At 43.7% G+C, this 23,983-nt stretch overlaps 1 protein-coding gene across 1 annotated transcript; it reads right to left on the bottom strand.

The window, feature by feature from the left end:
* Positions 1-558: 558 nt before the first annotated feature.
* Positions 559-18,426, bottom strand: LOC140369424 (5-hydroxytryptamine receptor 3A-like). The gene is made up of 12 exons (XM_072456774.1): positions 18,390-18,426; positions 16,925-17,050; positions 12,212-12,399; positions 11,348-11,392; positions 9,368-9,477; positions 8,740-8,909; positions 7,236-7,396; positions 3,273-3,483; positions 2,308-2,421; positions 2,028-2,042; positions 1,659-1,711; positions 559-1,094 (listed from the first exon to the last, which is right to left on the bottom strand). Exons 1-12 carry the CDS (start codon positions 18,424-18,426, stop codon positions 888-890), a joined length of 1,437 nt encoding a protein of 478 aa, XP_072312875.1. The 3' UTR covers positions 559-887.
* Positions 18,427-23,983: the final 5,557 nt, after the last annotated feature.

Here is a 23,983-nt window from a genome sequence, read left to right as displayed (position 1 = left end):
ACTGAAGGAACAGGAAGTGACGTATGAAAGCGGAAGTACAGCGACACCTGCAGGAGCGGAGGCGACACGGCAGCGCAGGGACGACACGGAAACAGGATTTTATTTTCACGTTTATTCATATTATAATAGATCCATGGTTTATTCACACGACGACAACGCAAAGAGTAATCAAACAAGCTATGAAATTGTATGTGTGTTTTTTTTTTGTGTTGTTTCTGAATATATATATTCCTTACATGATGTACACTCACACAGTGTATACACAATTTCAATGGTCTGAATTATGAGGGTTATTTAGTGTTTTTATTTTTATATATATTTTTTTTATATCGAATCAAGTAAAAATATTAATTGTATATAAATACGATGACATCTTTTTTAATTTGATGTAAAAAAATTTAAACATTTTTTTTTAATTCGTTGTCAATATTTTTTACTTTGATGTAAAAAAAAAAAAATCAATGTAAATTTTTTTTTAAGTCGATGTAAAAAAAAAAAACGACGTCAAACTTTTTAAAAATTTGTTATAAAAACACAAAATAACCTTCATACTGAATACTAAAACACTGGATTTTACATATTGTATTAATATTAAATTAATATTTTTTACGTGATTGAATGTTTAATAAAACATTTAAAAAACATGCATTCATATAATTTAAGAAAACAGAACCTCATGACTTCATCATATAGTTTAGTCTTAGACCTGGATTGCTCCTGATTATTCAGATTTATTCGTGATTTGGAGCTAGTTGGAGCAGATTTTGATATAGTCCTCTTGGTTTAGACCTGGTTTAATCCTGGTTTAGACCTGGTTTTGTCCTGGTTTAGTCCTGGTTTTAGACCTGGTTTAGACCCACGTTAAGACCTCAAAATATCCCCTGTGTTTAATAAATCCAGACGAAGAACAGAAAGACCAGAAATATAAAAGCAGAAATGATGTAAAAGATAAAGAAATATCGGTTTATGGCTTTCGCTTTCTCGGCCCAGTATCCGCCCGGCTTCTCTTCGTCTTTTCCTCGACTCAAAATGAGGGCCAGCGATTCTTTCAGGTCCCGCAGTTCCGCCGCCACCGTGTCCTCCCCCAGCGAGCTCTGCGGAACGGCCAGAGGGCACAGAGTCATTTTCAATCTGATGGGGATGATACTGTCCTGAGCTCTGATTGGTCCCGCCCAAAGGGGAGGAGTTATAACTGAAACGTGACCTGTGCTCGCGACAGCTCGATAAGAACAACCTCATTACCTCATTAGCGTTTGACTGGTTTGATTTCTGCCACACAGTTACACCGCAGACTGTTGTGTTACTCCGTAGAACAGCGTTACACCGTAAAACTGTTGCGTTACGCCATAGAACTTTTGCGTTGCACCGTTTTCAGGCCGATAAGATGTTTAATCCTTAGCACAGAAGACACTCACGTTCTGGTTTGCAGTCGGCTCATACCCACAGATCCGTTTGCGGTCCGTTATCTCTGTTGCGGTTGAAGCTAGTCCCGGCTACCGCTTTGTTTACGCAGCGTAGGGATATATAATGTGATGAACTGCTGCCGGAACTACTTGCGCTACTACTGAGTGTTCTGAGCTCGGTGGGACGCGGACTCAACGTGTGAATGCAACAAAACTCTAAACTAAATTATAAATCGTTCAAAACTCAACATTTACCTTGTTGTTGCAGAGAGCTTCATCACTTTTGTTTGAGTATTTGTCCTTCACACCTGAAAGAGGGAGCAAAAGAACACAACATTAGCATCACTTGACTTAATGCGTAAGTGAATATTTGATATCAGTTATTTTTGACATGTTCATTGATATCTGCTTTTAAAAATGTGTTTGTTCGCCTTGGGATTGTTAGTATTTCACATGTTGTAACTTCAAATCATGTCTAATAACGTTGGTTCGCGTCACAAACGAGGTGTTTTGGTGTTTTCTGACAGTGAGAAGAGTGAAAATAGATAATAAAGCCCTGAGGCAACGTGACCGCTGTGGGGAAAGAGCGGTCGTCGTGAACACAGAACGAGTCGGGACTTTTACCTGTGACGCAAGAATCTGGGAGTGATTTGTGAAGCGTGAAAAGAGAAGACGTAAACAGGGTTAATGAAACATTTGTAATAATCACACTCCTCCAGGTGAGTTCCTGATCAGGGAACAGTTTTATAACATGATTAAAAGCTGAAATAGCTCATTTTGCTTGAATGAAAATAGTATATTTATAACACACGACACCAAAGCTAAATTAGGACTAAGAAGAACCCTGACAAAAATCATGTTTCTAACATTTTAATTGTGAACCTACAAACATAAACACATTTACCTTGTTTTCCCGACGTTTCCTTTTCATCGTTGTCTTTGTTGATGAGATGAACTATCAGGATGCTCTCCAGAAGACTGAGGAGCATCAGAGAGAAGATCCCAACGCAGTAGACGGCTGCGGCGAGAGCAGCGAGAGCAGAACATTCAGGAGTGGAACACATCCACATGACTCTAACAGGCTCTAGAACTCTAAGCTCTCTAAAGCTCTGGACTCTGTAAAGCTCTGGACTATGTAAAGCTCTGGACTCTCTAAAGCTCTGGACTCTGTAAAGCTCTGGACTCTGTAAAGCTCTGGACTTTGTAGAGCTCTGGACTCTCTAAAGATCTGGACTCTCTAAAGCTCTGGACTCTGTAAAGCTCTGGACTCTGTAAATCTCTGGACTCTGTAAAGCTCTGAGCTCTCTAGTGCTCGGGGCTCTAAAGACACCCTATTACAATGTCAATGTGGAAACCGTGTTGTCTGGTTCATGGATTTTGAATGGCTTTTGAGCTTTTGCGTAGCTTTCGAGCGGCGTATGAAGTTCTTTTGAGAGGCTTTTGAGCAGCATTTAAATGCCTTTTGCGCTGCTTTTGCGAGGCTTTTTCACGACTTTACACGGGCCGTCCATCATCAAAGTAAACCCTAAAAGCTCTAAATCACATAAAAACTGTTTTCATATTTAGTGCAGTACAATTACCACACAGGGAACGTTTCAGCCAATTACGATGTTCAGATGAGTCTAGTATGTTTGACCTTTATGCAAATTAATTGTTAAGCATTTTCCACATAACTTACTACAACTCACTGCTCACTGACAGCAAAGACTTTAATGACTTAAAGGTAAAGTTTACATTTGGTTTCATCAGCGACCAGAATCAAGATGGCCGCCGGCGGCACAGGTCACGTGTCTGTCAGGAATGAGCTGAGCTAATGGACACGACCCCACATAATGGACTCGCCCGAGAGCGGGAAGCTGAGGTCTTTACCGATGAGCGGGATGCGGTCGGAGGACGAGGGCAGGATCTCGTTGAGAAGCAGCTGCATCACGGTGACGGCGAGCAGCACCGTGATCTTGAACCCGAGCTTCTCCCCGCCCGTGTCCGACATGAGGAACGACGCAAAGTCCAGGAACAGGAAGAATATTACGGGAAAGATGAAGTTCACGATGTACAGCACCGAGCGACGCCGCATGTTTATCTGAGGAGAGAGAGAGAGGGGCGGGGCATCTGACATGTTTATCTGAGGAGAGAGAGAGAGGGGCGGGGCATCTGACATGTTTATCTGAGGAGAAAGAGAGAGGGGCGGGGCATCTGAGATGTTGATATGACATGTTTATTTGAGGAGAGAGAGAGAGGGGTGGGGCATCTGACATGTTAATATGAGGAGAGAGAGAGGGGCGGGGCATCTGAGATGTTGATATGAGGAGAGAGGGGCGGGGCATCTGACATGTTAATATGAGGAGAGAGAGAGGGGCGGGGCATCTGAGATGTTGATATGAGGAGAGAGGGGCGGGGCATCTGACATGTTAATATGAGGAGAGAGGGAGAGGGGCGGGGCATCTGACATGTTAATATGAGGAGAGAGAGAGAGAGGCGGGGCATCTGACATGTTTATATGAGGAGAGAGAGAGAGGGGCGGGGCATCTGACATGTTTTTCTGAGGAGAGAGAGAGAGGGGCGGGGCATCTGACATGTTAATATGAGGAGAGAGAGAGAGAGGCGGGGCATCTGACATGTTTATATGAGGAGAGAGGGAGAGGGGCGGGGCATCTGACATGTTAATATGAGGAGAGAGAGAGAGGGGCGGGGCATCTGACATGTTTATCTGAGGAGAGAGAGAGAGGGGCGGGGCATCTGACATGTTAATATGAGGAGAGAGAGAGGGGCGGGGCATCTGACATGTTAATATGAGGAGAGAGAGAGAGAGGCGGGGCATCTGACATGTTTATATGAGGAGAGAGGGAGAGGGGCGGGGCATCTGACATGTTAATATGAGGAGAGAGAGAGAGGGGCGGGGCATCTGACATGTTACTATGAGGAGAGAGAGAGAGAGGCGGGGCATCTGACATGTTTATCTGAGGAGAAAGAGAGAGGGGCGGGGCATCTGACATGTTTATCTGAGGAGAGAGAGAGAGGGGCGGGGCATCTGACATGTTAATATGAGGAGAGAGAGAGAGAGGCGGGGCATCTGACATGTTTATATGAGGAGAGAGAGAGAGGGGCGGGGCATCTGACATGTTTATATGAGGAGAGAGGGAGAGGGGCGGGGCATCTGACATGTTAATATGAGGAGAGAGAGAGAGGGGCGGGGCATCTGACATGTTTATCTGAGGAGAGAGAGAGAGGGGCGGGGCATCTATGTTAATATGAGGAGAGAGCGAGAGGGGCGGGGCATCTGACATGTTTATCTGAGGAGAGAGAGAGAAGGGCGGGGCATCTGACATGTTAATATGAGGAGAGAGAGAGGGGCGGGGCATCTGACATGTTTATCTGAGGAGAGAGAGAGAGGGGCGGGGCATCTGACATGTTTATCTGAGGAGAGAGAGAGGGGCGGGGCATCTGACATGTTTATCTGAGGAGAGAGAGAGAGGGGCGGGGCATCTGACATGTTTATCTGAGGAGAAAGAGAGAGGGGCGGGGCATCTGACATGTTAATATGAGGAGAGAGAGAGAGGGGCGGGGCATCTGACATGTTTATCTGAGGAGAGAGAGAGAGGGCGGGGCATCTGACATGTTTATCTGAGGAGAGAGAGAGAGGGGCGGGGCATCTGACATGTTAATATGAGGAGAGAGAGAGAGAGGCGGGGCATCTGACATGTGTATATGAGGAGAGAGGGAGAGGGGCGGGGCATCTGACATGTTAATATGAGGAGAGAGAGAGAGGGGCGGGGCATCTGACATGTTTATCTGAGGAGAGAGAGAGAGAGGGGCGGGGCATCTGACATGTTAATATGAGGAGAGAGAGAGAGGGGCGGGGCATCTGACATGTTTATCTGAGGAGAGAGAGAGGGGCGGGGCTTCTGACATGTTTATCTGAGGAGAGAGAGAGAGGGGCGGGGCATCTGACATGTTTATCTGAGGAGAGAGAGAGAGGGGCGGGGCATCTGACATGTTAATATGAGGAGAGAGAGAGAGAGGCGGGGCATCTGACATGTTTATATGAGGAGAGAGGGAGAGGGGCGGGGCATCTGACATGTTTATCTGAGGAGAGAGAGAGAGGGGCGGGGCATCTGACATGTTAATATGAGGAGAGAGAGAGGGGCGGGGCATCTGACATGTTTATCTGAGGAGAGAGAGAGAGGGGCGGGGCATCTGACATGTTTATCTGAGGAGAGAGAGAGAGGGGCGGGGCATCTGACATGTTTATCTGAGGAAAGAGAGAGAGGGGCGGGGCATCTGACATGTTTATCAGAGGAAAGAGAGAGAGGGGCGGGGCATCTGACATGTTAATATGAGGAGAGAGAGAGAGGGGCGGGGCATCTGACATGTTTATCTGAGGAGAGAGAGGGGCGGGGCATCTGACATGTTTATCTGAGGAGAGAGAGAGAGAGGCGGGGCATCTGACATGTTTATCTGAGGAGAGAGGGAGAGGGGCGGGGCATCTGACATGTTAATATGAGGAGAGAGAGAGAGAGGCGGGGCATCTGACATGTTTATATGAGGAGAGAGAGAGAGGGGCGGGGCATCTGACATGTTTATATGAGGAGAGAGGGAGAGGGGCGGGGCATCTGACATGTTAATATGAGGAGAGAGAGAGAGGGGCGGGGCATCTGACATGTTTATCTGAGGAGAGAGAGAGAGGGGCGGGGCATCTGACATGTTAATATGAGGAGAGAGCGAGAGGGGCGGGGCATCTGACATGTTTATCTGAGGAGAGAGAGAGAATGGCGGGGCATCTGACATGTTAATATGAGGAGAGAGAGAGAGGGGCGGGGCATCTGACATGTTTATCTGAGGAGAGAGAGAGGGGCGGGGCATCTGACATGTTTATCTGAGGAGAAAGAGAGAGGGGCGGGGCATCTGACATGTTAATATGAGGAGAGAGAGAGAGGGGCGGGGCATCTGACATGTTTATCTGAGGAGAGAGAGAGAGGGGCGGGGCATCTGACATGTTTATCTGAGGAGAGAGAGGGGCGGGGCATCTGAGATGTTTATCTGAGGAGAGAGAGGGGCGGGGCATCTGAGATGTTTATCTGAGGAGAGAGAGGGGCGGGGCATCTGAGATGTTTATATGAGGAGAGAGAGAGAGGGGCGGGGCATCTGAGATGTTAATATGAGGAGAGAGAGAGAGGGGCGGGGCATCTGACATGTTTATCTGAGGAGAGAGAGAGAGGGGCGGGGCATCTGACATGTTTATCTGAGGAGAGAGAGGGGCGGGGCATCTGAGATGTTTATCTGAGGAGAGAGAGGGGCGGGGCATCTGAGATGTTTATCTGAGGAGAGAGAGGGGCGGGGCATCTGAGATGTTTATATGAGGAGAGAGAGAGAGGGGCGGGGCATGTGGGAGGAGCCTCTGAACTACTAAACTGAAAGAAGAATCACGTGCGTTTCAGGATACGATTGAAACAGGAAGTTCTTATTAACTCAAGGTGAATAATTATAGTGTGTAAGTGTGTAATATTATTATTAGTAGTAGCATTTGTATTATTAATAGTAATAGTATTATTAGTAGTATTAGTAGTAGTAGTATCATTAGTATTATAGGTGGCCTGGACTCTAGAGATCACTTCAGCTCACGCAAATCCATATTTTCCATTTTGTGTGAAAGTTTTCGCCTCCTGGTGGTGCAGACACGAGCGTGGGACCAGACGGTGGTTTTGTCCGATCGGCCGGTTGCTGGTCCGATCGGCCGGTTGCTGGTCCGAGTTGCTGCTCTGATCGGCCGGTTGCTGGTCCGATCGGCCGGTTGCTGGTGTTTGGTTGTTCCATTACCTGACGAGCTGAACTCACCGTGAAAATGATGACGTCCTGGTTCCTCTCAAATCTGCTGACGTTGCCGCTGTCGACGCTCATGTCGATGAAGACCCACTCGTACTGAGTCTTCATCTTCTCCCGAGTCCAGGCCGAGACCTTCTCCGAGTCCAGCACCGCCGCGATGGACAGCTCCTCCACTGAGATAGGACAGAAGGGTTTAGAGGTCTTCTTCCTGTTGCTTTCGCTCATGTCATCAGTGATAATGCAGTTTGGACTCGTTTTCATGTGTTTTGTTTTCTGAAAATGGTGCAAACTAAATGAACAACTGGAGTTTAGACCTGGTTTAGCCCCTGCTGCTGTCAGGTCGTCCTGGTCAGTGGTGGAAAGTAACAAGTACAAATGTTTACCAAAGTTTCTTTCAGTACATTTGTACAATGAATACTTAATGTGAATTCTTTTAATTCACTGCATTTAGGCATCTTAACTTTCTAATCCACATTTTCTGTTCGGTATATTTTAGCACGAGTGACATTCTGCCTGAAGGTTTTTGAGTTCAAGTCTTGGAGCAAACAAAAAATATACATAAAACAAAGAATCATTGAAACATTGAAATATTGAGTGACTGAAAAATAAGGACAATTCCTTATCAAAAGTCTGGTCAAATGACTTTTACTTACATTTTAAACGTACTTTTACTTTCATGTTTTGCTCTTGTATCTGTGCTTTTACTTAAGTAACAGAATGGAGTACTTCTTCCTCCGCTGGTCCTGGTTGAGTCCTTCTTCAGCCCCATTTTAGCCCAGGTTATGATTACATTTTGTTTAATCCACTCAACAGCTTCTAAGGCTTAAGAAGGCCTTAGAACAGGGGTGGGCAAGCTACGGCCCGCGGGCCACATGTGGCCCATTTGTCTTTATAATCCGGCAAGCCAAACGTGCCATGGAATATTTATTTTTTGCCCTTAGTCTATCTGCACTTGTATCCTTAATAAATATGAAGTGAAATGAATTCAATAATAGATTCAATAGCCTATATTTGACAGAAAAGTTATATATTTTTTTATATTGAATTTTTTAGATTTTTTTTCCCCCACACCATTAATCGCAGGCCGGCCCTCCGCTACTTGCCTGGATTCGAAAATGACCCTCGGAGGAAAATAATTGCCCACTCCTGATCTAGAAGCTGTCAAGCAAACACTCCTGAGTAGATGGAGGACCTGAAGGTCATGGAGGACCTGAAGGTCAGGGTGCAAACACACCTGAGTAGATGGAGGACCTGAAGGTCATGGAGGACCTGAAGGTCAGGGTGCAAACACACCTGAGTAGATGGAGGACCTGAAGGTCAGGGTGCAAACACACCTGAGTAGATGGAGGACCTGAAGGTCAGGGTACAAACACACCTGAGTAGATGGAGGACCTGAAGGTCATGGAGGACCTGAAGGTCAGGGTGCAAACACACCTGAGTAGATGGAGGACCTGAAGGTCAGGGTGCAAACACACCTGAGTAGATGGAGGACCTGAAGGTCAGGGTGCAAACACACCTGAGTAGATGGAGGACCTGAAGGTCAGGGTGCAGCTCTGGGTGTCGAAGGGGAACTTGTAAACGTGCATCTTACAGGAGCTGGTGACCACTTGGTCCGACAGAAGCTCCACGAGGCCGTCGGAGTAAACAGAGAGGTACGGGGCCACGGTGAAGGGGTCATTCTCTGTGCTGAGGACAAGAGGCCGGGTTTAGACCTGATTTAGTCTTGGTTCAGACCTGGTTTAGTCCTGGTTTAGACCTGGTTTAGACCTTGTCTTGTCTTGGTTCTGACCTGGTTCAGACCTGGTTTAGACCTGGTTCTGACCTGCTTCAGACCTGGTTTAGACCTGGTTTAGACCTGGTCTAGTCCTGGTTCAGACCTGGTTTAGTCCAGGTTTAGTCCAGGTTTAGATGTGGTTCAGACCTGGTTTAGTCCTGGTTCAGACCTGGTTTCGTCCTGGTTAAGACCTGGTTCAGTCCTGGTTTAGTCCTGGTTTTGTCCTGGTTTAGTCCTGGTTAAGACCTAGTTAAGACCTGGTTCAGTCCTGGTTTAGTCCTGGTTTAGTCCTGGTTTAGTCCTGGTTAGGACCTGGTTTAGTCCTGGTTTAGTCCTGGTTTAGTCCTGGTTTAGTCCTGGTTGAACCTACACCTCCTCTATGATGATGTCTGGTTTCCACAGTGTGTCAGAGGGAACAGTGATCTTGTTGAGTCCACAGTAATCCACAGGGCTCCATATGATGTTCTCGTTTGTCCAGCTCTGGACAAACAAACAAACAAACAAATGATCAAACAAACAAACAAACCCTGATTAATTCATGCAAATAATTTCTGAAAGTTTTGCTCACAGAAGACGAACACTTTTACTCAAGTAAGAGACGTTACTCAAAGGAAAAGTAAAGTACAGAAACAAAGGTAAATTCAACTTTTACATGGAACAAAACTTATTAATTTACCCAAAATTTACCCTTTACCATAAAGGTCCAAATGTAAACTATGTGGCGTCTTACCATAAAGGTCCAAATGTAAACTATGTGGCGTCTTACCATAAAGGTCCAAATGTAAACTATGTGGCGTCTTACCATAAAGGTCCAAATGTAAACTATGTGGCATCTTACCATAAAGGTCCAGATGTAAACTATGTGGCGTCTTACCATAAAGGTCCAGATGTAAACTATGTGGCGTCTTACCATAAAGGTCCAGATGTAAACTATGTGGCGTCTTACCATAAAGGTCCAGATGTAAACTATGTGGCGTCTTACCATAAAGGTCCAGATGTAAACTATGTGGCGTCTTACCATAAAGGTCCAGATGTAAACTATGTGGCGTCTTACCATAAAGGTCCAGATGTAAACTATGTGGCGTCTTACCATAAAGGTCCAGATGTAAACTATGTGGCGTCTTACCATAAAGGTCCAGATGTAAACTATGTGGCGTCTTACCATAAAGGTCCAGATGTAAACTATGTGGCGTCTTACCATAAAGGTCCAGATGTAAACTATGTGGCGTCTTACCATAAAGGTCCAGATGTAAACTATGTGGCGTCTTACCATAAAGGTCCAGATGTAAACTATGTGGCGTCTTACCATAAAGGTCCAAATGTAAACTATGTGGCGTCTTACCATAAAGGTCCAAATGTAAACTATGTGGCGTCTTACCATAAAGGTCCAGATGTAAACTATGTGGCGTCTTACCATAAAGGTCCAGATGTAAACTATGTGGCGTCTTACCATAAAGGTCCAGATGTAAACTATGTGGCGTCTTACCATAAAGGTCCAAATGTAAACTATGTGGCGTCTTACCATAAAGGTCCAGATGTAAACTATGTGGCGTCTTACCATAAAGGTCCAGATGTAAACTATGTGGCGTCTTACCATAAAGGTCCAGATGTAAACTATGTGGCGTCTTACCATAAAGGTCCAGATGTAAACTATGTGGCGTCTTACCATAAAGGTCCAGATGTAAACTATGTGGCGTCTTACCATAAAGGTCCAGATGTAAACTATGTGGCGTCTTACCATAAAGGTCCAAATGTAAACTATGTGGCGTCTTACCATAAAGGTCCAAATGTAAACTATGTGGCGTCTTACCATAAAGGTCCAGATGTAAACTATGTGGCGTCTTACCATAAAGGTCCAGATGTAAACTATGTGGCGTCTTACCATAAAGGTCCAGATGTAAACTATGTGGCGTCTTACCATAAAGGTCCAAATGTAAACTATGTGGCGTCTTACCATAAAGGTCCAGATGTAAACTATGTGGCGTCTTACCATAAAGGTCCAGATGTAAACTATGTGGCGTCTTACCATAAAGGTCCAGATGTAAACTATGTGGCGTCTTACCATAAAGGTCCAGATGTAAACTATGTGGCGTCTTACCATAAAGGTCCAGATGTAAACTATGTGGCGTCTTACCATAAAGGTCCAGATGTAAACTATGTGGCGTCTTACCATAAAGGTCCAGATGTAAACTATGTGGCGTCTTACCATAAAGGTCCAGATGTAAACTATGTGGCGTCTTACCATAAAGGTCCAGATGTAAACTATGTGGCGTCTTACCATAAAGGTCCAGATGTAAACTATGTGGCGTCTTACCATAAAGGTCCAGATGTAAACTATGTGGCGTCTTACCATAAAGGTCCAGATGCAGGTGACACACGTTTGGTCGGTTTCTTTCTGTAAAGCACATTTAATACAGGCATCAACAAGACGTCCTCTCCCTCCATGACTGGAGCCTGTACCGGGGACTTTGGGCCTTAGGCGGGGTTCACCCTGGACAGGGGCTCGTCGCAGGGTTGCCATAGAGACGGAGACACACGGTCAACATTCACTCTCACATTCATTCACTGGGGGCAGTTGACATGTGTGAGGAGGGGGAGAGAACCCACGCTCAACTTCCCAAAAAACCACGTTCCATGGATTGTAAAGTTTTTGTCTGGATATTGAAATGTTACTATGATTACTAACAACGTTACTATGGTTACTAACAATAATCGAATGTTACTAAAAGGTTTTTGATTGCAGTAATAATTTAATTTAATTTAATCATCACTTGCTTAGAGTAACAGAACCAAATAAACACACTTCCGCTTATCCGGGGCCGTGCCGTGGGGGAACAGGGACTCCCAGACTTCCCCCTCCCCAGACACTTCCTCCAACTCCTTGATTTTATTTTATTTATTTTATTTATTTTATTTATTTTATTTATTTTATTTATTTTATTTATTTTATTTATTTTATTTATTTTATTTATTTTATTTATCTATTTATCTATTTCTTTTTTTTATTGATGTATTTATTCGTTTATTCATTTATTCCCTTAGTAATTTGCATGAATGTGTTTTATTGCTTTAAAAGTACTGACACATATTTCAATAGTACTCTTAGTATCATTTGTCTGTAATATAATCTACATCCACCCTTTGGGGCCCCCTAGTAGCTGCCGGGGCCCCCTAGTGGCTACCGGTCCCTCTGCACACAAGGACCTGAGCTCACCACGTCCAGGATGGAGTAGATCACCATCTCCAGGTAGACCAGGAGCGGCTCCGAGTGGTTCTTCACGGGCCTGAACATCTGGAACTTCTCGGGCGTCTTCAGCATGAGGTTCATGGCCAGGGCCTCGTAAGAGCAGGGGTCCCAGGGGCGAAACGGGTCCGCTACTCCGGCCCCTGTGAAGTTCAAGTCTACGCAGTGAGAAGGGCGTACGTTAGACCTGTTGCCTGCGCTACGCCTGCTATAGCTCTGATTCTGAAAAAACCTGGTTCCAGTCCGCTCAACGTTTCGGGGCCACTGAACGTTTCGGGGCCACTGAACATTTCGGGGCTACTGAACGTTTCGGGGCCACTAAACGTTTCGGGGCCACTGAACGTTTCGGAGCCACTGAAGTCCTGACCATTATGATAAAAATGCAAAATAAAACAAAACAGTCGTAAAGTGTTCAGACGTCATGAGTTCAACATAACTTAAACATGAGTTCAACATAACTTAAACATGAGTTCAACATAACTTAAACACAACTTAAACATGAGTTCAACATAACTTAAACATGAGTTCAACATAACTTAAACATGAGTTCAACATAACTTAAACACAACTTAAACATGAGTTCAACATAACTTAAACATGAGTTCAACATAACTTAAACACAACTTAAACATGAGTTCAACATAACTTAAACATGAGTTCAACATAACTTAAACATGAGTTCAACATAACTTAAACACGAGTTCAACATAACTTAAACATGAGTTCAACATAACTTAAACACAACTTAAACATGAGTTCAACATAACTTAAACACAACTTAAACATGAGTTCAACATAACTTAAACACAACTTAAACATGAGTTCAACACAACTTAAACTTGAGTTCAACATAACTTAAACATGAGTTCAACATAACTTAAACACAACTTAAACATGAGTTCAACATAACTTAAACATGAGTTCAACATAACTTAAACATGAGTTCAACATAACTTAAACATGAGTTCAACATAACTTAAACACAACTTAAACATGAGTTCAACATAACTTAAACATGAGTTCAACATAACTTAAACATGAGTTCAACATAACTTAAACGTGAGTTCAACATAACTTAAACATAACTTAAACGTGAGTTCAACATAACTTAAACGTGAGTTCAACATAACTTAAACATAACTTAAATGTGAGTTCAACATAACTTAAACATGAGTTCAACATAACTTAAACATGAGTTCAACATAACTTAAACGTGAGTTCAACATAACTTAAACATGAGTTCAACATAACTTAAACATGAGTTCAACATAACTTAAAAGTGAGTTCAACATAACTTAAATGTGAGTTCAACATAACTTAAACGTAACTTAAACGTGAGTTCAACATAACTTAAAAGTGAGTTCAACATAACTTAAACGTGAGTTCAACATAACTTAAACATAACTTAAACATGAGTTCAACATAACTTAAACATGAGTTCAACATAACTTAAACATGAGTTCAACATAACTTAAACACAACTTAAACATGAGTTCAACATAACTTAAACATGAGTTCAACATAACTTAAACACAACTTAAACATGAGTTCAACATAACTTAAACATAACTTAAACATGAGTTCAACATAACTTAAATGTGAGTTCAACATAACTTAAACATGACTTCAACATAACTTAAACATGAGTTCAACATAACTTAAACATGAGTTCAACATAACTTAAACATGAGTTCAACATAACTTAAACACAACTTAAACTTGAGTTCAACATAACTTAAACATAACTTAAACGTGAGTTCAACATAACTTAAACGTGAGTTCAACATAACTTAAATGTGAGTTCAACATAACTTAAACATGACTTCAACATAACTTAAACATGAGTTCAACATAACTTAAACGTGAGTTCAACATAACTTAAACATGAGTTCAACATAACTTAAACATGAGTTCAACATAACTTAAACATGAGTTCAACATAACTTAAAAGTGAGTTCAACATAACTTAAACGTGAGTTCAACATAACTTAAACGTCAGTTCAATGTAACTTAAACATGAGTTCAACATAACTTAAACGTGAGTTCAACATAACTTAAACATAACGTAAACGTGAGTTCAACATAACTTAAACATGAGTTCAACATAACTTAAACATGAGTTCAACATAACTTAAACACAACTTAAACATGAGTTCAACATAACTTAAACATGAGTTCAACATAACTTAAACACAACTTAAACATGAGTTCAACATAACTTAAACATGAGTTCAACATAACTTAAACATGAGTTCAACATAACTTAAACACAACTTAAACATGAGTTCAACATAACTTAAACATGAGTTGAACACAACTTAAACATGAGTTCAACATAACTTAAACATGAGTTCAACATAACTTAAACATGAGTTCAACATAACTTAAACACAATTTAAACATGAGTTCAACATAACTTAAACACAATTTAAACATGAGTTCAACATAACTTAAACATGAGTTGAACACAACTTAAACATGAGTTCAACATAACTTAAACACAACTTAAACATGAGTTCAACATAACTTAAACACAATTTAAACATGAGTTCAACATAACTTAAACATGAGTTCAACATAACTTAAACATGAGTTCAATATAACTTAAACACAACTTAAACTTGAGTTCAACATAACTTAAACATGAGTTCAACATAACTTAAACACAACTTAAACTTGAGTTCAACATAACTTAAACGTGAGTTCAACATAACTTAAACATAACTTAAACTTGAGTTCAACATAACTTAAACGTGAGTTCAACATAACTTAAACTTGAGTTCAACATAACTTAAACGTGAGTTCAACATAACTTGAACATAACTTAAAAGTGAGTTCAACATAACTTAAACGTGAGTTCAACATAACTTAAACGTGAGTTCAACATAACTTGAACATAACTTAAATGTGAGTTCAACATAACTTAAACGTGAGTTCAACATAACTTAAACGTGAGTTCAACATAACTTGAACATAACTTAAAAGTGAGTTCAACATAACTTAAACGTGAGTTCAACATAACTTGAACATAACTTAAATGTGAGTTCAACATAACTTAAACGTGAGTTCAACATAACTTAAACGTGAGTTCAACATAACTTGAAATTAACTTAAAAGTGAGTTCAACATAACTTAAACGTGAGTTCAACATAACTTAAACATGAGTTCAACATAACTTAAACACAACTTAAACATGAGTTCAACATAACTTAAACATGAGTTCAACATAACTTAAACACAACTTAAACATGAGTTCAACATAACTTAAACATGAGTTCAACATAACTTAAACATGAGTTCAACATAACTTAAACACAACTTAAACATGAGTTCAACATAACTTAAACATGAGTTGAACACAACTTAAACATGAGTTCAACATAACTTAAACATGAGTTCAACATAACTTAAACATGAGTTCAATATAACTTAAACACAACTTAAACTTGAGTTCAACATAACTTAAACATGAGTTCAACATAACTTAAACACAACTTAAACTTGAGTTCAACATAACTTAAACGTGAGTTCAACATAACTTAAACATAACTTAAACTTGAGTTCAACATAACTTAAACGTGAGTTCAACATAACTTAAACTTGAGTTCAACATAACTTAAACGTGAGTTCAACATAACTTAAACATAACTTAAACTTGAGTTCAACATAACTTAAACGTGAGTTCAACATAACTTAAACTTGAGTTCAACATAACTTAAACATGAGTTCAATATAACTTAAACACAACTTAAACTTGAGTTCAACATAACTTAAACATGAGTTCAACATAACTTAAACACTACTTAAACTTGAGTTCAACATAACTTAAACGTGAGTTCAACATAACTTAAACATAACTTAAACTTGAGTTCAACATAACTTAAACGTGAGTTCAACATAACTTAAACTTGAGTTCAACATAACTTAAACGTGAGTTCAACATAACTTGAACATAACTTAAAAGTGAGTTCAACATAACTTAAACGTGAGTTCAACATAACTTAAACGTGAGTTCAACATAACTTGAACATAACTTAAATGTGAGTTCAACATAACTTAAACGTGAGTTCAACATAACTTAAACGTGAGTTCAACATAACTTGAACATAACTTAAAAGTGAGTTCAACATAACTTAAACGTGAGTTCAACATAACTTAAACGTGAGTTCAACATAACTTGAACATAACTTAAATGTGAGTTCAACATAACTTAAACGTGAGTTCAACATAACTTAAACGTCAGTTCAACATAACTTAAACGTGAGTTCAACATAACTCAAACATAACGTAAACGTGAGTTCAACATTACTTAAACATAACTTAAACGTGAGTTCAATATAACTTAAACATAACTTAGACGTGAGTTCAACATAACTTAAACTCGCTGTATTGTGCGTTATGACGTCCTCGCCGTTCACCGCGAGTTTTAAACGTGTTCCTAACGACCACCAGGGGCCAGAGCGAGATCTGTCGTCATGGCGAAGCTAACAGACATTAGCATGCTAACGGCGCTCTTCCTTCTTCGCGGAAGATAAGACACTCAATACTTAGATGCAGAGAAAGCGCTGCGGTCTCTTTTTGACCCAAATATCTGATCTGTGCATTTTCAACTTTTTACTAACCTCATCTTAACTCACAACTTATTCCTGCTAAACTTAAAATGAAGAGTTTGTTTTGTAGCACCTCCGACACCGAACCCAAGCGATGGTAGGTCCCCCGAGGGCCCGGGGGGAGGCACGGCGGGAGGCTTCGGCGGTTGGCTGTTCCCTTTAGGCCGCGTGGAGACGATTCTCGCCGCGCCGGCTCCTCCTGAACACACGGGAAAAGGCGGGAATTAGAGAATGATTCCACGGTGGTGTAAAAAGCCGCAAACGACTGTCGAACCGCGTTGCACAAAATGACACAAAATTATGAGATTCACCCGCGATAAAGACGGCAACGAGAAGCGACGCCGCGACCGTCTCGACCTACCGAAGACAAAGCATTGTGTCCAAACTGACGACTCGAGAGCGAATCCACAGAGCCACAGTGAAAGCGTGAAGCTCTTTGTGACTCCGCTCCGACACCGTCTAAATGTCGCCGTTCAGGATGCGGCACTCGCGAGTAAACACGGCCGCGGATGCAAGGCGTGTTTGCGGAACAGATTTGTGACGGCCACGCAAATAAAGCGGCCAGAAAAACGTGCCGCGTGTAGGTTAAAACTGCAGGTTAAAGTTGCATATGAAGCTGTTGCTGCTGATGCTTTCAATCTGAATGTTCTTACCTTAATGAAGGAGTTCCTCAAGGCTCTGTCCTCGGACCACTGTTATTTATAATTTACACAAACTCAATTGGGAACAATTAATGTTATTGATTGTTTTATGTGTTTTAGTTTCTTGTGTTTGTTTGTTGTGTTTTAACTCATAAGAAAAACATTGGCTTTTCTCTGTATAAATACATAATGTGAATGAAAAGTAAATATTAAAGTGTAAAATGAAGATGTAATGGTTTATTTGAGTTTTTATGAATGATAAAAATACTGCACCACATTGATGTTTACGTCTAACTCTACAGGAAAAGAATATTCATATTAATTTTGCTTGAATGTATTCAGTCGGTCTGTCTTTTTATTTATTTAAGACCTATTATGTTTTTCTCTACGTACACAGTAGTTCTAGTGCAGGACACACTTTTATTATCCGGCTTTTTACACACTTCTTTGGTCTTTTTAATTTTAAAGCTTTTATATGTATATTTATTTCTTGCCATTTTATAATTCTTATTTACTTTTAATGTATTGTTTATTTATATAATTGTATTTATTTAATTATTTTCAACTATGGATTTAATTTATGTTTATCATCTAAACAGTTGACTCAAACATCCAGAAGAAAATACATTTATAACGTGGTTAACTACACTTTATAAGGTCAGAGGTCGAACTAAACACACATTTGAAATCATTTCAATTCCATCATTACTTCGTTTGTTTCTGCCACGTGAGCTCGAGTTCATCCTTCAGAACGTTGGAAAGCTGGTCACAGACTTAAGATCAGGATCTCACTGTCGTTTGGTCGTGGTGTTAATTATAATGAACAAACCTTTAATTTAAACTCTGCAGAGATGTTTTTAGATCATTCAAATCCAACGGAAAGTAAGAAAAACTCACCTGCAACTAGGAGCCAAAGACACCATCTGGTGAACATAGTCCAGGAAAACGGTCCTCACTGGTCCTCACTGGTCCTCACTGGTCCTGGTCCTCACTGGTCCTGCTCTGGTCCTGCTCTGGTCCTGGTCCTCACTGGTCCTGCTCTGGTCCTGCTCTGGTCCTGGTCCTCACTGGTCCTGCTCTGGTCCTGCTCTGGTCCTGGTCCTCACTGGTTGTGCTCTGGTCCTGCTCTGGTCCTGGTCCTGCTCTGGTCCTGGTCTGGTCCTGGTCCTGGTCCTGGTCCTCACTGGTCGTGCTCTGGTCCTGCTCTGGTCCTGGTCCTGGTCCTGCTCTGGTCCTGGTCCTCACTGGTCCTGCTCTGGTCCTGGTCTGGTCCTGCTCTGGTCCTGGTCTGGTCCTGCTCTGGTCCTGCTCTGTTCCTGGTCCTCGTCCACATTAAGGCTCAAACCCCAGACTTTTGAACACCGCTGGTCGTCGGGGGGGAAAGCATTAGCTCGTTATGGCCTTATAAATGATTCAAAATGCTCGGCGACCACTTAGAGACGTCACACGAGCGATCACCGTGGAGCCGCGGGTTTGAGGCCGTCGCGGTCACGAGCCCAAGGAAATGAACAGCCGTAATGTGATTATTCAGCCAGATCTTTGGAGGCACAAAGATCTGTCTCTGAAACAACATTAAATATTATGTAAAACCAGAGCAGAGTCGACTTTATTCAATTCAATTAAAAAGATTTAGTAAAGCCCAAAATCACAACAGCAGTTGTCCTCTGTCCTTAGACCCTCCTTCTGCAGGAAAAACAACAAAAACAACTCTTTTGGAATAAGTATAAACCTGGAGGAGTTCCACAGAGAGATCTGACTCTCACAGACGGACGCAAGGGAGACAGTGGAGATGGAGCCACTCAGGAGGAGAACCAGTTCTTTAAGAGGAGAACCAGTACTTCAAGAGGAGAACCAGTTCTTCAGGAGGAGAACCAGTTCTTCAAGAGGAGAACCAGTTCTTCAGGAGGAGAACCAGTTCTTCAGGAGGAGAACCAGTTCTTCAGGAGGAAAACCAGTTCTTCAGGACCAGTTCTTCAGGAGGAGAACCAGTTCTTTGAGGCAGATGAAGAACTGTTCATATGGAGTAGAGACAGCTTCAGAAGGAGAGGATCATCTGGGTCCACAGGTCCTCGATGTGTCTGTTCCACTCCCGACAGGAAGTGGGAGAAGAAGAAAAGGTAATGAAGAGACACAAGTGAAATTAAATATAAAATATGGTTTGATAGAATAAGTAGTCATAAGAGGCTTCTGAACCGATCTTTGTCTGACCCGTCACCTAGGACCTGTTTGCCTTGGGAGACCCTACCAGCACCAAAGAAATTCTGGCAAACCGTCCGGCGCCTCAGGAAGGGGAAGCTGTGTCTCACAAACACCGTTTACGGTGCGGGTGGAGGCCTGCTGACCTCGACTGGGGATGTCGTCGGACGGTGGAAGGAATACTTTGAGGATCTCCTTAATCCCTCAGTCACGTCTTCTGAAGAGGAAGTAGAGACCGGGGACTCGGAGGCTGGCTCATCCATCACCCAAGCTGAAGTCACTGAGGTTGTCCGCAAACTCCTCGGTGGCAGGGCTCCGGGGGTGGATGAGATCCGCCCTGAGTACCTAAAGTATCTGGATGTTGTAGGACTGTCTTGGTTGACACGTCTCTGCAACATCGCGTGGCGTTCGGGGACCGTGCCTCTGGACTGGCAGACCGGGGTGGTGGTCCCTCTGTTCAAGAAGGGGGACCGGAGGGTGTGTTCCAACTACAGAGGGATCACACTCCTCAGCCTCCCGGGTAAGGTCTATTCCAAGGTACTGGAGAGGAGAATCCGACCGATAGTCGAACCTCGGATTCAGGAGGAGCAGAGTGGTTTTCGTCCCGGTCGTGGAACACTGGACCAGCTCTATACCCTCCATCGGGTGCTCGAGGGTTCATGGGAGTTTGCCCAACCAGTCCACATGTGCTTTGTGGATCTGGAGAAGGCTTTTGACCGTGTCCCTCGGGGTGTCCTTTGGGGGGTGCTCCGGGAGTACGGGGTCCGGGGCCCTTTGCTCAGGGCTGTCCGGTCCCTGTATGACCGGAGCAGGAGCTGTGTTCGCATTGCCGGCAGTAAGTCAGACCTGTTCCCAGAGCATGTTGGACTCCGCCAGGGCTGCCCTGTGTCACCGGTTCTGTTCATAATTTTTATGGACAGAATTTCTAGGCGCAGTCAGGGGTCGGAGGGTGTCCGGTTTGGGGACCACAGGATCTCATCTCTGCTGTTTGCAGACGATGTTGTCCTGATGGCTCCATCAAACCCGGACCTGCAACATGCACTGGGACGGTTTGCAGCCGAGTGTGAAGCGGCTGGGATGAGAATCAGCACCTCCAAATCCGAGGCCATGGTTCTCGACCGGAAAAAGGTGGCTTGCCCTCTCCAGGTGGGTGGGGTGTCCTTGCCCCAAGTGGAGGAGTTCAAGTATCTCGGGGTCTTGTTCACGAGTGAGGGAAGGATGGAGCGTGAGATCGACAGGCGGATCGGTGCAGCGGCTGCAGTGATGCAGTCGCTGCATCGGACCGTTGTGGTAAAGAGGGAGCTGAGCCGAAAGGCAAAGCTCTCTATTTACCGGTCGGTCTACGTTCTGACCTCACCTATGGTCATGAGCTTTGGGTAGTGACCGAAAGAACAAGATCGCGGATACAAGCGGTCGAAATGAGTTTCCTCCGCCGGGTGGCTGGGCGCTCCCTTAGAGATAAGGTGAGGAGCTCGGCCACACGGGGGGAGCTCGGAGTAGAGCCGCTGCTCCTCCACGTCGAGAGGAGCCAGCTGAGGTGGCTCGGGCATCTGTTCCGGATGCCTCCTGGGCGCCTCCCTCGGGAGGTGTTTCAGGCATGTCCCACCGGGAAGAGGGCCCGGGGAAGACCCAGGACACGCTGGAGAGACTATGTCTCTCGGCTGGCCTGGGAACGCCTCGGGATCCCCCCGGAGGAGTTAGAGGAAGTGTCTGGGGAGAAGGAAGTCTGGGAGTCCCTGCTCAGACTGCTGCCCCCGCGACCCGGCCCCGGATAAAGCGGCAGAAGATGGATGGATGGATGGAGAATAAGTAGTGTTTATCAGAGGATAGTGCTCAAGCTGCCTGTTCCTAACTGGCCTGACCATAAGCCATTTCAAAGAGGAACGTTTTAAGCCTGGTCTTAAATGAAGAGACTGTGTCAGCATATTGAACATGGGCCAGGACCTGATTCCATAACACAGGAGCTTGGGAGCTAAACGCTCTACCTCCTACTGTACTTTTAGAGACTCTTGGGACCACCAGAAGGCTCCACCTCCTACTGTGCTTTTAGAGACTCTTGGGACCACCAGAAGGCCAGGATTTTGAGAGTGAAGAGCTCTGTTTGGATGATATGGTTCTATAGCATCGCTGAGGTGGGATGGGTCAGGAGTAGAATTTTAAATTTGATTCTAAACTGGACAGGAGCCAGTGAAGAGACTCCAGCATCGGCGTAATGTGCTCTCTTGTTTTAGTTCATGTTAGTAATGTTGCTGCTGAATTTTGTTGAAAAGCCAGTTGAAAGCTTTTTATAGAGCTTTTAGGACACGCTGCGAGCAGGAGTTACAGTAGTCTAATCTAGACGTTACAAATGAAGCCTGCGTAAATTCAGCCTGGAAGACCTAACTCCACCCATCTACGTCAAGGCCTCCATGGAAGGACCCCTCTCCCCAGCGCCATCATCGCACTCAAGCGGCGCCCGTCTGTGAGAGTCAGATCCCTCACTTCACCATGGACTCTCCCAGGTTTCTGCGCTTATCCCAAAGAGGTTATGCAGTTTTTCCCGGCCAAGAAGTAGGGTGAAAGGTCAGGGGGCGTCTGTACCGTGGCCCTCGCACCTGCTCCTCATCCCCAATCAACGCGCTCAAGTGATTCCTCCCCGCTCCCAATCAGCACCAGGCGGTCGCATTTAAGCCCTCAGTCAGATGGCTCGACCGCTCAAACCGTACTGCGACCCACCACCTCCCCTGCTCCTCCTCTACATTCCCCTCATCCTCTACCTTCTCTTAACATCTACCACCACCAGTCTCCAGGCTCCGGGGGGACACATCTAATACAAATAGATCATGGAGTGCCCATGATCGCAACGTCTTCCGCCGGGGTCTGAGCGCCAAATAACCCACGTAATAAACCTTGCTAAACAGTCCATTCTCGTGGTCTCTTTGTCTCTCCAGGGGGAAATGCTTTTAGGCCGGATTCTTCTGATTTTATCTATATTACGCACATGTACCATGGAAAATGATACCTATCAGATAAACAGGATGAAAAGCAGTTGAGGGCGGGGCCTCTGACACCTACATCACATTCTACATTACCTCTGCCGTAGAATTTTGTGGTCGATGGTGTCAAACGCTGAGGTCAGAACCAGGATTGAGACCAGTTCATCGCCTGTGGTGGTGGGCTCTGAACCCTGCTGGTTTAGTCCTGGTTTAGACCTGGTTTAGACCTGGTTTAGTCCTGGTTTAGACCTGGTTTAGACCTGGTATTGTCCTGGTTTTCACCTGGTTTAGTCCTGGTTCAGTCCTGGTTTTAGACCTGGTTTAGACCTGGTTCAGCCCTAGTTTAGTCCTGGTTTAGTCCTGGTTTAGACCTGGTTTACACCTGGTTTAGTCCTAGTTTAGTCCTGGTTTAGACCTGGTTATTCCTGGTTCAGATCTGGTTTAGACCTTATTCAGACTTGGTTTATTCCTGGTTTTAGACCTGGTTTAGACCTGGTTTAGTCCAGGTTTAGTCCTGGTTTAGTTCTGGTTTAGACCTGGTTTAGTCCTGGTTTAGTCCTGGTTCGGACCTGGTTTAGTCCTGGTTCAGACCTGGTTTAGTCCTGGTTTAGACCTGGTTTAGTCCTAGTTTAGTCCTGGGTTAGACCTGGTTTAGTCCTGGTTTAGTCCTCTTACTCAGCTCTTCCACTCTCTCGTCACTAATGGGTGTTTTGGGGCTTTTTCCCGTGGGTCCAACAGGAAAAGGAAGCAGAGTATTGATCCAGGACAGAATGGAGGATAATTAAACCGTTAAAACTCAAACTCGCTCCTTCAAGAACGACTCGTGCCAAGTTTCCAACCTGAAAAATTCATGAGGTTGTAACAGTTTATTCAGACACGTTTGGTTATTTATTGTTCGTAACATTTACCACGAGGCTCGGGCGGGGCCACAAACATGCAAAACACCCCATACATTAACGATTAGATTTAAACATTTAATTTGCAGGATTATCTGGACACTCGAGGTTCTCAAGCCAGTACATCAGATTGAAAATGACATTTGGATGGAAGTCAAGCTTGTCCGGGTGATTCTTGAAACATGTTCTACAATGAAAGAAAGCCTGCTCGCCATGGAATCAGTCAGGCCACGCCCCCAGGAGGAGTCACAGCCTGTGGACGGTGAGAATACATGCAATAGAAAGAGCAGAAAGTGAATAAATATACGATCGACAGATCACGCCGGGCGGAGCAACGACATCTCCACTCGAGCTGCCACACGTGAGAATAACTGCCACGCCTGAGAATAACTGCCACGCGTGAGAATAACTGCCATGCGTGAGA

Source organism: Eucyclogobius newberryi, unplaced genomic scaffold, assembly GCF_026437365.1.
Source record: "Eucyclogobius newberryi isolate DKJ021-1_F unplaced genomic scaffold, fEucNew1.0.hap1 SCAF_20, whole genome shotgun sequence".
Taxonomy (NCBI): Eukaryota; Metazoa; Chordata; class Actinopteri; order Gobiiformes; family Gobiidae; genus Eucyclogobius; species Eucyclogobius newberryi.
The sequence above is the reverse complement of the archived record's forward strand: the minus strand, read 5'-3'. Positions and strand labels throughout refer to the sequence as shown.